The sequence below is a fragment of the Notolabrus celidotus genome, chromosome 9 (assembly GCF_009762535.1).
Source record: "Notolabrus celidotus isolate fNotCel1 chromosome 9, fNotCel1.pri, whole genome shotgun sequence".
Classification (NCBI taxonomy): Eukaryota; Metazoa; Chordata; class Actinopteri; order Labriformes; family Labridae; genus Notolabrus; species Notolabrus celidotus.
This window is the reverse complement of record NC_048280.1, coordinates 11,414,220-11,430,002: the sequence shown is the minus strand read 5'-3', so window position 1 is coordinate 11,430,002 and position 15,783 is coordinate 11,414,220. Positions and strand designations below refer to the sequence as shown.

Here is a 15,783-nt window from a genome sequence, read left to right as displayed (position 1 = left end):
CCTGAGGAAAAGTTACAGTCTACACTATTTAGGGGAAAGGTCGCGGTTGTTAGGTTTTATATTCACCGTGTGCTCATTCAGAGTTCCAGAAGAGGACAATCTGTGGAAAGGTTCGATCCTGACAGTGGTGGATTTTACATCATGGCGCTCCTCAGAGGTAAACAACCACGTTTCTGTACATAAAGTACATAAAGTACATAAAGGAGGCATGCATGCTGTTGTGTCCTGCTGCTCTGACATTTTCTTCATTTTTCCTACTTGTGTAGTAATGTTGCAACATCGATCACCTGTAATATAATGACCGCAATCACTTCAAAGCAAAGTGTATGTAAATTTAAACACCAGGTGGGGTTTTGAACGTTTTCTGACCACAACTTTGCTGCAAATTAGGCGAAAGGTGACACGGTGGTGACAAGATCATGACAGATGTTCTTAGATTTAGGCCCAAGTGCCATACCTGTGGTCCAGATGACATGAAGCACTGATTTTAGAGAATATGATTCAAATTTTTGATCTGTGCATGGGTGAGGACTCAGATAACATACTTAACTGGGGTACAAGTAGTACAACCTCATCATCAAAACACCTTTAAGTGAGCCATTCATCATTCGTCTTCTGTCAAATGTGTTAAATGCTGAAACATGTCTTTGTTCTTGTGGCTCACTTTTTATTTCAAAATACTTCCTCTAAACAAATGAGTTTTATAATAGGACACATTGCACAACACTGATCTATCCACTTAAACACACCCCCTCCAGCACAAGTCAGGTGTTACAGTAAAGTCCAAGTATGAATGAAAGCGCAGTGGAAAGTGACAGGTCAACTTAACCAGTGCCTCCTGCTTGGACCAGAGGTCAGCCAACAACAGATTATGTATATTAAGTTTAAGGCACATGAAAACAGAGATGAACCACAAGTGACTTTTTATATTACACAACAACGTTCTTTAAAGAAATTTAAATCACATAAACATTTTAAGAAAACACCTCCATATTTTCAAAATAGCTCCCTGGATATTTTAGTTGGGATTTAGTCATTTATTTAGTACAACTAAACACTTGCTCTCCTTTGATGGGTTGCACATACAGCAATATGTAAAATATGTTTATTCTATATGTCTGCATACAGTATTTTCCATCAAAGATGTCATCACACTTAATTACATGTTAACCAACTGATTTAAATTGCCCATAAAGTCATCCAAGATTCCTATTGTACTGTAGATTTATTCTGATTAGTTTTGATGCAGCTTCTTGAATCAACAGGTGTAACTTCTCATTTTTATTCTGAAACAAAAAATGTAAAACTTCCATTTTTCTTTTTACCTGAAAACCCTGTGTGAGAGACCATAATCCAGAAAAAGATGTGTATACTCTACCTTCTGTGTATAAAATCCAAGAGATTCTGCTCCTCTTTTTTTACTACAGTCCTATTTATTCCATTTGATGCTGACACCTCTTACACTGCATCTTTATATCTTGCATCTTTATCTCCCAACACGTCACCCGTCTCTGCAGTTTATACCACCCAGCACCTTCTGTCACTGTGATCTGGCTGATTTTCATTGGTGGGTGGTGTGAAATCTGTGTCGCTGTACTACAGTGCTCTGTTTCTCTGCAGGTGTATTTATTGTAGCTGCCAAGCGCACTCCATTTGGTACCTATGGTGGTGTGCTGAAGGACCACAGTGCAACCGACTTGGCTGAGCATGCAGCCAAAGCGGCCCTAGCTGCTGGAGGCATAGCACCAGAACTTGTAAACAGTGTCATCATGGGAAATGTGATGCAGGTGACTAAAAGACAACAGATCAACAGACACATTAAACACATGATGACTACAATTACATGATATGCCTATCTGAGTGACCCAACTCCTTTCTTCACCTTTTCACCTCAGAGTTCAGCTGATGCCCCATACATTGCTCGACATGTGGGTCTGAGGTGTGGCGTCCCAATCCCAGTGCCTGCTCTTACTGTGAACAGACTTTGTGGATCTGGTTTCCAAGCTATCATCAACGGCGCTCATGTAAGCATGCGACCATGAGCAAAAACATTCTGGCATACAAAGCTCACAAATGTAGAACTATTGCACTCTATATTTAAAAGGCTTTCCTATCAAGTACAACTGTATACGCTCAAGTGATCCAGTACAACTGTCCCTCCATGAATTCCACTTTGATATAACCATATAGAGTTGTTGACAGAACGAAAAACCTGTTATCTTGTATGTTTGCAGGAGATTTGCCTCAAGGATTCGGAGGTGGTCCTGTGTGGAGGCTCAGAGAGTATGAGCCAGGCCCCGTACGCTGTTCGCAACATACGATTTGGAACAAAGTTGGGATTTGACCTCAAGGTTAGCTTTTGGTTGGTTTTCTCTTTCCTTTCTTAACCCCCGAATGTACGAGAAGCCACATGATGATCATAAGGACAGCTTGTTATGTAACTTAAGAAGCTTCTGTCGCAAAGATTAAACCTCTCCTCCTGTGACTGACAGCTAGAGGACACCTTGTGGGCGGGTCTGACTGACCTGCATATCAAAATCCCCATGGGCATCACAGCAGAAAACCTGGCAGATAAATACCAGATCACACGAGAAGAGTGTGACAACTATGCTTACCAGACACAACAAAGGTGGAAGGCAGGTAAGATGGGCTTAATTTTTCATGATCTTTCAAAGTATTCTTTGCATATCTTACGAAAACAGAGTATATAATAATAATACAATTATTAATATACTAATAATAATTTACTTTTGAGAGGCCACTACTTTTAAAGAAGAAACAAGAAAAGCCAATTTGTCATATCTCATACTTTTTTTTCCTTTGACAGCTCATGAGGCCGGTCACTACACAGCAGAAATCGCTCCCATTGAGGTGAAAGCTAGGAAGGGTAAAGTAGCTATGGCTCAGGATGAACACCCTCGCCCTCAGACCACACTGGAACAGATGGCCAAACTGCCCACTGTCTTCAAGAAAGGAGGGACTGTTACTGCTGCGAATGCTTCAGTGAGTTTACGCCCACAAGGTCCTTTGTTGTTGTTTTTTTTAAGCATTCAAAAGTCAAAGTGAAGTCAAACAAGAAGACTGTTTTTACTCACGAAACAAAAATAAAAGATAATATTTAACCTGATGGAACACCAAGTCCAATAGTTATCATTCATTGGTTGTAAAAGTTATGGAAGTGTCATGGATCAGTTGAATAGAAGAATATAAACTACCAATATCAATTTAGATTTTTTTTTATCAAACTATTGTCTAATACAAAACCCTCTTGGCCTCTAAAGGGTGTATCTGATGGTGCTGCTGCCTTGGTGATTGCAAGTGAAGATGCTGTGAAAGAGCACAAGCTCACTCCGCTGGCTAGACTTGTGGCCTACCATGTGTCAGGCTGTGACCCAAGCATCATGGGAATTGGTAAGGGAACCACATTACTGCTGTTGAAGTTTTCTGTTTACTTTGGATGACTAAACAAACTTGTTATAATTGACAAGGTTTCTTTTAATTGAGGTGTTTTTGGTTTCTTTATACTCTCTTAGGTCCTGTTCCAGCAATCACAGAAGCCCTAAAAAAAGCTGGTCTGACTATCAACGACATGGATCTTGTCGAGGTTTGTTACTTTGTAACTGATGAAATGTTGTCACTAATGTCAAAATGTTGTCACAGTTTTTATTTGAATCAGTTTTAGCCAAGTTGAAGTACTATATCAGAAATCTGCAACTTTTAACTTTGTCCAAAGTTCCCAAGAGGTAAATGTGTTATAAGAAAATGTAATTAGAGCATAAAAAGTTATAGAACGTACTCTTCGAGAAATTTACTCTGCGACTGGTAGATTAAACAATAACGGAAACAGCAACTCCTTGTTTCTGCTGGGTAAGGCAGAGCTTCTTTAATCAGTAGTAGTTTAATCCAATGGTTCTTTATCTGTGATCAGCCCTCCTCCAAAGGGCTCCTAGACAAATCTGAGGGTTTGTAACATGATGAAAAATGTCTGGGAGTCCTGGAAAGTCTTTTTTAGAAATTATTTTGAGCCCATGCAGTGAATTCCATTACAGAGTTTTGTCTGATTTTTAAGGAAGTTCCACCTGAGAATGGCCTGGTGGAACTGGCCAGATCACAGCCACCCAGTATAATGAAATCCCCAAAATTCTTTGTATTTTTATGCTGATGAACATTATTGTGGTGAACCTCTTTCCATCTTTATATCTGAGAGACTCAGCCTCTTTGGATTGCCTTTTTTGTACCAAATTATGTAACCTGTTGCAAACTAACCTAATTAGTTGGGAGAAGTACCTCTTTGTATTATAAAAGGTTTAAGTGATTTGCATACATTCTTAGTTTGAAATTGGGACTGTACATGAACATTGTTGGTACTGCACTGTTTGCAACATGGGCTCTAGTGCTGCTGCAATTTGCAACTTTTTTACCCTTAAAGATAATTATTTTACAGTTGTATCACTAACTTAATTTGCTTTGCCAGGTGAACGAGGCTTTTGCCCCTCAGTACCTGGCTGTTGCTAAGGCTCTTGGTCTGGATCCAGCAAAAAGCAATGTGAACGGTGGAGCTATTGCCATCGGACATCCTCTCGGTGCTTCAGGAGCACGAATCACTGGCCACCTGGTCCATGAGCTCAGGTAACCTTTCCACAATAATTATAGATAAAACATGTCATTGGAAATGTCTGCACTGAATTAGCTTTAAAAAAATGACCTTTGTGTTTGACAGGCGACGTGGAGGGAAGTATGCTGTGGGATCTGCTTGCATCGGTGGTGGTCAGGGCATTGCAGTCATCATTGAAAACTGCTGATTGAAGAAGCTGCAAAATCCAGAAGAACTCCTCAAGAAGAATGTCAAACACCAACGTCCACTCAAAAACAATGAAATGTAGATGGAACATGATAAAAAGAGATTAAAATGTACACATAAATAGACAGAGAAAGTTTTTCTAACATGAGTAACTGTGCCTCAATTTTTCTTTGGTAATCAATGAAAAGAAACACTTAACATACAGGTTTTTACTGCTTTCTCTTGTTTCTTTTTTCAGCCAGTTTCTAAAAATAATGTACAAAAAGCCTTAGTTCAGATTTAGTGTTTGGGAGCCCAGATGTGGGAAAAGCTCACTCATGTCACTGTGCTCATCGTACAGTGGAAGCATGTACGACACAAGCATCTGTGTGTGTGTGTGTGCCTAAAACAGATCTTGTTCCTTGGTCACATTTGCATGTGCAGCCCATGGGGATTAGTTAGTGTTGGTTTCAGTAAGGTTTAAATGAACTCTGAACTCTGATGTTTGCCTTAAAATGACCTCTATCACTCCATTGTCAGGCAACTGTAAAACCAGAGAGTATGCTATGTGGCCCATGATCTGGTACGGGAAACTGATTTTGTATTTATGTTTCAAAAGTACTCAATAAATAACATTTTCAACAGGTGTTGGTTCATATTATGATGTTTTTATGATGATACATTGATTGCTGTTTGTGCTATTTTTTCTTTTCTAGTATAGCGAGGAGCAAGGAAAATAGGTTTTGATAATCAGCCTTCCTATTTTTAAGTCTATATGTATCTTTAATTTATCTTTTTTAAAAACCACAAGTTTTCTTTGTCAAACTCTCCTTACTTGTTGGCTAGTAAATGGAACTGTAATTCTAAAGTTTTATTTTCTTACAAAGACCAAAATAGTTGTAGTAAAATCGATAGAGTACAATGGTAGATACAACCAATCACCAAAACATAGTATTATTCATGCTAAACATTTTTGTATTATAAAAACACTCAAAAGTTGAGCGTATTCAAAACTTGCAGAACCCCTGTAAAAAAAAGAACATAGAAATCAAAATGTCTACAGTAAATTCTTAAAAATATGTTTTTTTGCTTCACAGCTAAAGATATTGCAGGTTAATTTCCTTCAATGTATTTAAATACAAAGTGGGAAACAGTTGGTTCTGTATTTGTGAAACAATTTTAACAACAGCCACTCAAAATGATAAAAAAAAAAATTACAACAATAAAAGATATAAAAACATGTAATGCTGAATTTAATTCCAAGCTGCATTGGAATAAACAAGAAACAAAACGGTTATTATTTTAGAACTACAAAGACCATCGCAACCTGAGGCTTTACGTGTTGACGTCAAAATGCAGCGTCCTTATATACGTCACATGCCCGGATGTCGTTCTTTTTTTCATAGCTAAGGTAAGACACCCTTGTGTTCGTGTAACTCTAGGAATTAAATCTGTCTTCATCTGCGGTAAAGCATAAATAAAACGTTGTCCAGATACCAGGAGATGAGTTATTGTGCTTGTACGATGCGTTAGACATCGTTATTAGTCGGATTTATTCACCATGTTACTGTAATAATGAACAGTTTGTGGACGAGGCCGCCGGCTAGCCCTCTTGCTGTCCAACGTTAGCTTGCTGGCTAGTAGAAACGTGTCGTCCTTCACTTGGTGTTTCTGCTGTTACCGCACACTGTCCCACTGTCGCACACTTCAATTCACACCATAAAGATTAATTCGGCATTTAGAGGAGACAAATGTGCGGCCAGTATATAATCAGACGGAATTCTACCAATACAGCATTGCTATTGCTAACGTTAGCTAACGTCACTTGTTATTCCTGTTTCGACAGGAAAATGGAAATACTGTTTTTTTTTATAGATCAAACTTTAGTCTTATACGGTTGTGGTATCTGTCAACGCATTGTGTACACTATGTCTGATACAGAGGCCGCTTATCGGCTATATCTATTGATGATGGGGACATATAGTTGCCTATTGGTCTACAGCTCTGTGCGACTGTGTGCTACATAAGACTTCAGTTCTCATGCTAGAAATGTTTTGGTTTGATTTTTATAGAAACTGAACCATTTAACACAATGTACTGTTTGGGTACTGACATTGTCAATGATATTGCTGGTGTTGAATATTAAGGTCTGTTACTTTTTGTGTCAGATGGCAGAGGGAGACAAGAAGGCTTCCAAGAAGAAGCATGGGAGCCGTAACCCGGTCCTGGCTCGGGGCATCAACCGTTATTCCCGGTCTGCAATGTACGCCCGCAGGGCCATGTACAAGCGCAAGACCAAGACCACTGAGACTAAGGTGAGGACAGGTTTGTTACACCTGACAATTAGAACACTTATTTGCACATCATATTAAATTGCATCTTGGTTTGCTCTTCTTCCAGGTGGAGAAGAAGATGAAGGTGAAGCCTCAGTTCACAGTTGTTAAGAATGTTGGAGGAGATAAGAATGGAGGTACTCGTGTTGTCAAGCTGCGCAAGATGGTGAGTAATGTGTAAATTACAATATTTTTCCTCAGATTCCTTCACTTGTGTATGAAGCTCAAATTAAATGCAGACTTAGATTGAAGGTTGATAGTAACCTGTATAATAATTTGTCATGAAAGCCCACAGTTGTGTGGTGTTTTGATTTTTCAAATCTTTAACTGGCTTTCTTCAAATCACCCAGATGTCAAATATATACATATATTTTCCAAGGATGCAAATTTTAAGTACAATCTGTGATACATCTTTGGAAATGTTGATCAATTATTGCTTATTCAATTTCTAAAGACAGACATTTCCTATGTCAAAAACGATACCATTTTTTTTGTTTACCCCCTATATCATACTTCCTACAGCAACGCAATGCATAACTGTCAGTATTGAAAATTTGAAGCTCTATAAAGGTGTACAAAATGTTATACACGCTGAAGGTCAAGACATAAAGTCATGAAGTACAGGCTCAAACTACTAAATGAGGATTGGCTGCAACAAGAGATCCGACCTGAGAAATATTCCAGACTCTGTCCAGTTTTCTGCGTACTCATTCTTATTGTAAAAAAATAAGCATGTGTTCGTGGTCAGGTGTCAGTCAGAGAGCAAGAGGGTCATAATCAGTCTGGCAGCTCATATTTTAGTGGGCTACAGACCTACTGGAGTGCCAGCAAAATCTGTGCCATCCCACCAGTCTATGCATCCAAAGATGGGGAAATGTCCTGTGTTCAGTTCTCAACCTTCAGGTCCGTGGAGTTGTTGGTAGCAGTTATGTATTGCTCCCCACAAATAAAGAGCTCATGGAGACCTGGTCTGCAGCCGCCAGCTGAACATCTCCACTGGGCGCAACATGTTCAGCCAGCTTATTCACATTGAAACATACTCTAAACTTAATACACCTCTGATAGCTGAGTGTAACATGAGACATGTTTTGATCGAAAACAAAAAATGCATGTTAGAGCAAAGTCTTATCAATCAACTCTAGATGTCTATTTAACATCCCCAATATGTACTTTATTCTACTGTAGCCCCGCTACTACCCAACAGAAGATGTTCCCCGCAAACTGAAGAGCCATGGGAAGAAACCCTTCAGTCAGCACAAGAGGAAGCTGAGAGCCTCCATCAGCCCAGGATCTGTCCTTATTCTGCTCACAGGTCGCCACCGTGGAAAGGTAAAGCCCATTTGTAGTAAATGTCTAGATAATGACTTTGATGCTTTCATGGAACCTGAGAAAATATTTATCCACACAGCAAAGATGTGACATTTGTCTCAAGAGTTAACACTGTTTTCAGTGCTGTGAAAAAAAAAAAAAAATTGGTGAATATGTAAAACCTTTTAGTGCAGGTTGTAAATGATGTAGTATCAAGACTTCAGTATCTGCAACTTGTTTGACTGAGGCAGACAACAGTATAGACTTAACATCAACATCTAATAGTCACTCCCATCAGGGATCCACACAAATAGGTCATCAACATATATGCACATAAACAGCTGGCTCATTGTTCTGGCCTTTACCTACTGAGATGTTACAGAGCTCTCATAACTTAGTTATAGCTGTGGTTGAAATACAAACAGTTAATGTATTGATAATGTATAATCTGATGGAGTTATGTTTTGTGTACTTCATTGGTGACTAGTAATTTCACAGTTCATACCATGAAGAAATATTTAGATTTTAACGGGATCTAAATTTGGTCAACTTTGGATTGAGGGGGAGAGAGTGTATACTGCAGTCTCTGAATTGGCTCTGCTTGTGTGTACCCAAGAGTTCATGCTCTGGGATGAGTAAAATCCTCCCCGCGAGTAAATATCAAATCACCATGTGCTTAAATATATGTGACAGCATGATGGGTAGAGTCACTGCGTCACTTCCAATGATGGGCACAATACAGCACGAAGTATTGTAATTGCTAAGGAGCATCATAAGCATTAGCGCTCAGTCTGAAAGTGGTGACAATGCAAAACTTCTTAATCAAAGGCTGGGGGTGTACTATGAAGCCAGATTTAAAGGGAAAATTGGATCTGAAAGTCAGTTTCATTGAATTTCTTAGCAAAGGTAACCTGGTATAGATCATTATAGTCTATAGACTGGAGCAGAATGGTCAGTTTCAACTTTAAATAAGCTAAGATGTCCTTTCAATTTTATCAATCAATCAGACTTTATTTATAAAGCGCTTTTCATACAATGACATTGTAACATAAAGTGCTGTACATAAATCAACTTAAAATAGAATAAATTAAGAAAAAGATCCCAGCCCCGACCCCAAACCCACCCCACAATCCTAAGGTTAACAACACAATATATGCAACAATAATAATAATAAAAATAACAATAAAAAAAATAAATAAAAAGAAGTTGCTGAACGAACTGAGGAAACGCTCTGATGATATCTTAATGAGGAAACACTGGAGGTAAAATAAGATGTTAAAACTCAAAACAGGAAATTAAAATCCTCAAAGTAAAATACATTTCTAAGATAATGAAAGACTAAAATATTAAACCATTAAAAGAACTTAAGATGTGAGACTTAAAATAAATAAAGTAGAATAAAAGTGACAAAACTTGAAATAAATAGTAAATACATATAATTATTAAGAATACAAATAAAACTTAGTTAAAATCAAGACTAAAAAGGTAGGTCTTGAGTTTGCCTTTAAAAATATTTATGCTCTGTGCAGCCCTCAGATCCTCAGGAAGGGTGTTCCACAGGCATGGGCCGTGATAATAAAAAGCTGCCTCACCGTGGGTCTTAGTTCTTACTTTTGGTACAATTAGAAGTCCGCCACCTGATAATGTTCTTGGTGGGCAGGTTAGATCATCAGCTAAAATATCACGTAGAGACATGTAAAACTGTAATTTTACGTTAATAAATCCACAAAACAAAGCCATGCTGTTACAGTAACATACTGTATTCAACACAAAGCCTGCCATTCAGTTAGTGGATTGATATAGTTATTTAAATTTATATATTTTATATTATCATTCACCAGGTATGTATATAAAAGGTTTCATTTTCTTAAAAGTAAAACAGTTTTTGGATCACCAAGTAGGGTTTTTGTCTCTGATGCTGTGATGTTCCTGTAAAGTTTGCCTAAAATGCCAAAAAATTGATTACTAAAAATACACTTGGGTACATATTGAACTGTGGGCTAACTGTACTGTTATATTCCTAATGTGAACACACACTACATGTATTTTATTTAAGGTGGCCATTCATGTCTTCCATGGTCAAGCAATACAAAGACAAATATTGGAACTCTTTAAAATAGGATTTATCAACATTTGATTTTGTAATAAAACCATATTATAGTAAAGACCTACATTTATAGTTTTATGGTTAAACTGGCAGGAAGCTTAAGTCGGGCCAAGTTTTCAAACATGTCCAACTTTTTAACCCCTGTGTTGTTCACACTTTAAAAAGACATGTTATAGTTCTGACACATGAAGGTGTCTAATGCTGAACATTGGTAGCAGGTCTAAAGGAAGCCCCTCCCTTGGCTTTTGTAGACTGAAAAAACAATCAGTGCACTGTGTGTAACACTGCAGTTCTGTTTGATGTTTTTTCCTGATATGTCCACTTGACTTGGCAACATAATGAGAGCTGTTGTCCATCACCATTAGTTGTCATAGAGGGAGTCAGATCACATGGTATCAAAAGATATTGTCCACATAAGTGAAATCAGCGGTGCATCCTTGTGCATGAAAATAACAAGTGTGCTCGACACATCACTATAATCGCACGCCCTCAGCACCACAGACATTGTCCCTCCCTCCCACACTCGAACGCTACATGGGCAAGTTATAGGAGCATGTGAGTGTGCCCACACACTGAGTGGTGGCTGACCTAAATAATGTTTCAGCTATCAAATGGACAGGTATAAAGCCATCTGGATGAAACAGGCACTGAGTCAAGTATAGTTCTTACACCAGTGTCAATAAAGAGTCTGTTATTTCTCTGGATTTTCTTGGGCTTCGTACCTTGATGTATACTGGGAGCTAAGATATTTGGTGGTGGATTTTGTTAATGCAGTAACTGGTAGCTGTAAAGCAGTCTGTTTTTTGGTACTAATGATACTTTTTTATGATTTTTAGCGGGTGGTGTTCCTGAAGCAGCTCTCAAGTGGTCTCCTTCTTGTCACTGGTAAGGATGTTTCTATGACTTATTATTGATGAATTTCGTTGGGTGCATAAATGTTGAATAGCCAAAATTGAAGCTGAAGTCCTAGCAAGTTGTGAATTCCTTTTTTATTAATCTGATTTTTCTTGTTTGCATCTTTCTAGGCCCTCTTGCCTTGAACAGAGTCCCCGTGCGCAGGGCTCATCAGAAATTTGTCATTGCAACAAACACCAAAGTTGACATCACTGGCATGAAGATCCCTAAAACCCTGAACGATGCCTACTTCAAGAAGAAGAAGCTGAGGAGGCCCCGTCACCAGGAGGGAGAGATCTTTGATACAGAAAAAGAGGTGAACTAAATTTGAAATTGCAACACATTCTGACAACTGAAGTTAGACATGGCCCTTTAATGTGAAATACCTGATTTAATGGTTTTCTTCTCTTCCATCTGCAGAAGTACCAGCTGACAGAGCAGAGGAAAGAAGTTCAGAAAGCAGTTGATGCTCAGCTCCTGCCCCTGATCAAGAAAGTTCCCCAGATGAAAGGGTACCTGCGCTCTTCCTTCTGCCTGTCTAACGGAGTCTTCCCACACAAGCTGGTTTTCTAAATGTGTTGTAATAAACAGTACCACAGTCATTAACCTCTCTCGCCTCGTATTGTGCTCAAATTGTGGTGTGCAGTTAGTTAGAGCATGTCTAAAGTGCAAATATTATATTCTACTTGTTTGTTAGGCCCTGGAGCAGAAAAACTATCCATGGCAACGGACTATAAATATCAGGAAAAACTCTCAAAGCTACATTCAGGATTAATGCGCTTGTAAAAAGATGACATTTATCTGCAGTGTTTCAGTGACATAATCATATTGAACCTGTTGAACTAAAAATAGTAAGACTTACAGTCTTTGATGTACCAGTTTGTTCATACCTTTATCAGCATTTTGAATAATTGCTGAAAAATGTCATTGGCACATTAAAGGTAGTTTCCTCTCAAGTGGTCGACTGAAAAGGTTTTTAATGGCCTATGCTGATGATTGAAGAGCAGATAAGAGGCTGATGTATGATGCACATACCAGGATATTTTTGTTCCACATTTCATGAAATACAACTTTATAACATCCATTATTTTGTATACATTACAATTCTAATGAACACTGTTATATTATTCAGTATCATATAGAGTTATTTTGAATTAACAGAAGGAAAAAAATGTTGTAGGCTGTTGTGTACTATGGGAATGACATGTCATCACTTACAGGTATGTGAACATTCCCGTCAGCAGCCATACTTCACTACCTGCAGTGTCTGCAGACAGTCGTTTCTAATTGGACTGGTGTGCACAGGAATTGATCAATGCACTGATTATTCGGCTAACTGGTTTATCAGTCTAGCTCTAGTGCATTCATACATAAATATGATCATTAATCCTGTATCACAAGGGAAATCTTCTGTTAAGCAGACAAGTTGGTAAAAACCATTCTCTAACAATATCTGGTCTTACAGGAGTTACCTCTAACTTAATGCATGCAAGAAATGCAATAAAATGACCACAACAGGCATTGGACCCAGACAGCTTGAAAGCTACGCTTTAATTAAAAAAATGACATGTCTACTGTAACAAGACAAAAATAAATACAAGTGTTTCATCTCTTTTAAATGGCCACGTTTTTTTTTTATCCTCAAAAACAAAGTAGAAAGCAGCACAGAAAAAGGCAGCGGCCCCTTGCCAAGGAATGATAAGTGCCTTTGTCGAGTCAGTCAGTACTGTGTGTGGTCAGCTGATGTGGAGAAAATGCATTCTCTCATCCGGACTTGAACAGCAGAATGGCCACCTGACCCAAGTAGAAGTAAATGAAATGCTTGGTCTCATGAGTCACATAACTGCCAAAGTTTCTCCCAACAATGCAGTGCCAGGTTGGGTTGTATTTCTTGTCAAACTCCTGTGTGGAAAAAGAGAAAAACTGTTATTGATCAAACGTGGATTAATCAATATGGTGTTTTGAAAAAGAGGCATCTTATAGTAAGAAAGGGTTCTAGGAGACAAGTGAAACCTGACGTGTTCAAAGGTTTATTTTAAAGACCAATACAACTGTTGGCATTCTGTTGAATGTTTACCTTCATGATTGTTTTACTCAAAAGCATTCAATACATTCCAAAGCCAAGACAAAATATAAGACATAAGTTTTGGGACAAGTTCAAATTTTTACTTCCTTCTTTTTCAGTGAACAGCCTAAATGACTGCAGTTTTAGTTGCACAGTAGAAAATGAGGAAATAAACAATTTCACTGTCCATTGACGACTGTGATTGTTTCTTCAAGTATATTAACCCGTTTTAAACCATATCACTTCTTTTGCAAACATAAAGACAGACAATTTTGTCATCTTCACCAAGCTATAACAACTATCCTTGTACAAGGTGTGTTCTGTCCCACACTCAGTAGTGCCTGAAGAATAAGCAGAGCTATAACTAAGTATTAAAACTATTTAAATTGCATATTTTTTCACATCTGTTGAAGGGATGCCCCTCCCTGTACAGGGCAGGAATCCTCTATGGAGATGAAAAATGTGGGCAAGTGGCTTCTGCAGGACAGTCAATCCAAGAGGAACAGGTTTCCACAGGAAGAGTGGAAACAATTACAAATACCAGGCTGGGTGTGTGACACCGATGATGCACAGGACATTTGGTCAGTGAGAGCAAAATAGCTGAACAGCACTGGTTACAGCCCAATCCCTTTATAGCTTACAAGACTTTATAGATTTTTACTCCTGAATCGTTAAATCAAAGAGTTAAGACGCAGGAACTTTCCCACGGAACTGGGAACTACGTGTGTTTCGACCGGAGGAACCAGGGTCTAAATTTAGTTCAGTGGTAGATAATATCCCCCCTGAAAAGCCCCTGCTTGGGGGGGTAGTACTTTTCAAAGGTCCTGGGACTTTCGGTTGAACGTAACGGTGTTTGTGGAGTTTACACAGTTGTTGAAACGCAGAGGGAGTTCCTACTAGTTTAGTTTTTTTATTAAGACTTCAAAATATGATTTAATCTAATTTTTTTCTCCATACGTCACTGGCCTGATTTGCACAATCTACCAGGGACTTCAGCCCGGGGTCGAAACGCAGACAACAATGGGGGCACAGGAACCTTTTAGTTCCAGGGAAAGTAGTTCTGGGAGCTAAAAGGCCCCTAGAACTCTTGGTCGAAATGCACCTTCACTGTGGAAACCTTCGATGTGCTTTTGACGGCGTTGGCAGCGCTTTTACCTTTTTGATAAACGCAGCAATATCCTTCTCGATGTTGTACTTCTCCAGGGCCTGAGTGGCACACTCCACGGCGTCCTGCTGCATGTCTTCTGACATGTCGGCATTTTTGATCACTGCCTTCCTTTCAGACATGGTTGCCCTGGGAAACAAAAACACAGTGGAGGATTCATCACCTTCATCATCTTCACAGGCGCATTGGCACACAGAGAGGAAAACACACAATGCAACTGAATCGAGATCCTGAGCATCCAAAAAGTCCCCATCGTCTTGTTACTTAAACTACACTGTGTCAGGAGCACTGGCGGACTTTCACGTTAGTAAAGGAAACATCGACTCTTCAGTGCCGAAGCTACCATTACATAATAACCGAGTCGTAATATCCTAACTAGCCTTTTTTCTACAAGTGTTGCATAACAACTCCATCAGCTCACTGGATGCGCGCTCTGCGTAGTTTCTATGGATACGCAAGACATTTGAGATTATCGTCTCAAATTGAGGTTTCAACAATCATGACATGATACGAGCCTCTAAAACGAGAGCAGATTACAGCAAATTACGTTAACAAACGCTGTACAGACGGAAACATTTACTCATCAGCTTAAATTTGCAAGCAACATAAAAACGTAACAATAATATATAAAAGCAGCGTTGATCATAATGTGGACTTTTGATCGGCTGGTAAAGGTCTCACAGGGAGAAGAGTTTGTCCTCGTCACATCTAGCGATGATGATGAGCTCTTGATTAGCTCCCGTTAAAGCTCGATAACTAGCCTCTCATTCATCCCGCAAAATCAGATAATGCCGTGAAACCATGAGGACATCTGTTACCGTTTTCATATCATTTTAAAATAAATAACTGATACATTCTCCACTGATCTACATGCATGCATCTTGTACCTACTTGTCTCCTGTATACTGTTTTTAGTTGTAAAGAGACGACCGCTCCTGTAGCGACAACTCCCGCGAAGTGGTTGACACAAAAGTAATGTGGGTGTGTAGCGGTTAGAGACTGCTGCTTCGACGCGTTTCAATTGGCTGGTATTAATGCACGGGTAGCTGTCATTGGCTCAGTACTGCCAATCTTTCCGGAGTTTTCGCCTGCATTTTGTTTCAACCCATCATGCATTGCGAGATTGTCGTT

At 38.9% G+C, this 15,783-nt stretch overlaps 3 protein-coding genes across 4 annotated transcripts; 2 read left to right on the top strand and 1 right to left on the bottom strand.

The window, feature by feature from the left end:
* The first annotated feature begins 15 nt into the window (after positions 1 to 15).
* acaa2 (acetyl-CoA acyltransferase 2) lies at positions 16 to 5,426 on the top strand. The gene is made up of 10 exons (XM_034692876.1): positions 16 to 157; positions 1,621 to 1,787; positions 1,896 to 2,024; positions 2,235 to 2,351; positions 2,493 to 2,640; positions 2,828 to 3,003; positions 3,282 to 3,411; positions 3,534 to 3,604; positions 4,475 to 4,629; positions 4,721 to 5,426. The coding sequence occupies exons 1-10, from the start codon at positions 142 to 144 to the stop codon at positions 4,800 to 4,802; spliced, it is 1,191 nt and encodes a 396-aa protein (XP_034548767.1). The 5' UTR covers positions 16 to 141; the 3' UTR covers positions 4,803 to 5,426.
* Positions 5,427 to 6,948: 1,522 nt separating this feature from the next.
* On the top strand, positions 6,949 to 12,024 carry rpl6 (ribosomal protein L6). The gene is made up of 6 exons (XM_034691119.1): positions 6,949 to 7,095; positions 7,181 to 7,279; positions 8,299 to 8,442; positions 11,365 to 11,413; positions 11,554 to 11,738; positions 11,843 to 12,024. The coding sequence occupies exons 1-6, from the start codon at positions 6,949 to 6,951 to the stop codon at positions 11,993 to 11,995; spliced, it is 777 nt and encodes a 258-aa protein (XP_034547010.1). The 3' UTR covers positions 11,996 to 12,024.
* Positions 12,025 to 12,943: 919 nt separating this feature from the next.
* On the bottom strand, positions 12,944 to 15,674 carry dynll1 (dynein, light chain, LC8-type 1). 2 transcript variants are annotated; one of them, XM_034691120.1, is made up of 3 exons: positions 15,544 to 15,674; positions 14,643 to 14,781; positions 12,944 to 13,324 (listed from the first exon to the last, which is right to left on the bottom strand). In XM_034691120.1, exons 2-3 carry the CDS (start codon positions 14,772 to 14,774, stop codon positions 13,187 to 13,189), a joined length of 270 nt encoding a protein of 89 aa, XP_034547011.1. In that variant the 5' UTR covers positions 14,775 to 14,781; positions 15,544 to 15,674; the 3' UTR covers positions 12,944 to 13,186. The 2 variants fall into 2 exon arrangements, with proteins under 2 accessions (XP_034547011.1, XP_034547012.1); XM_034691121.1 differs by having other exon boundaries at positions 15,540 to 15,661.
* Positions 15,675 to 15,783: the final 109 nt, after the last annotated feature.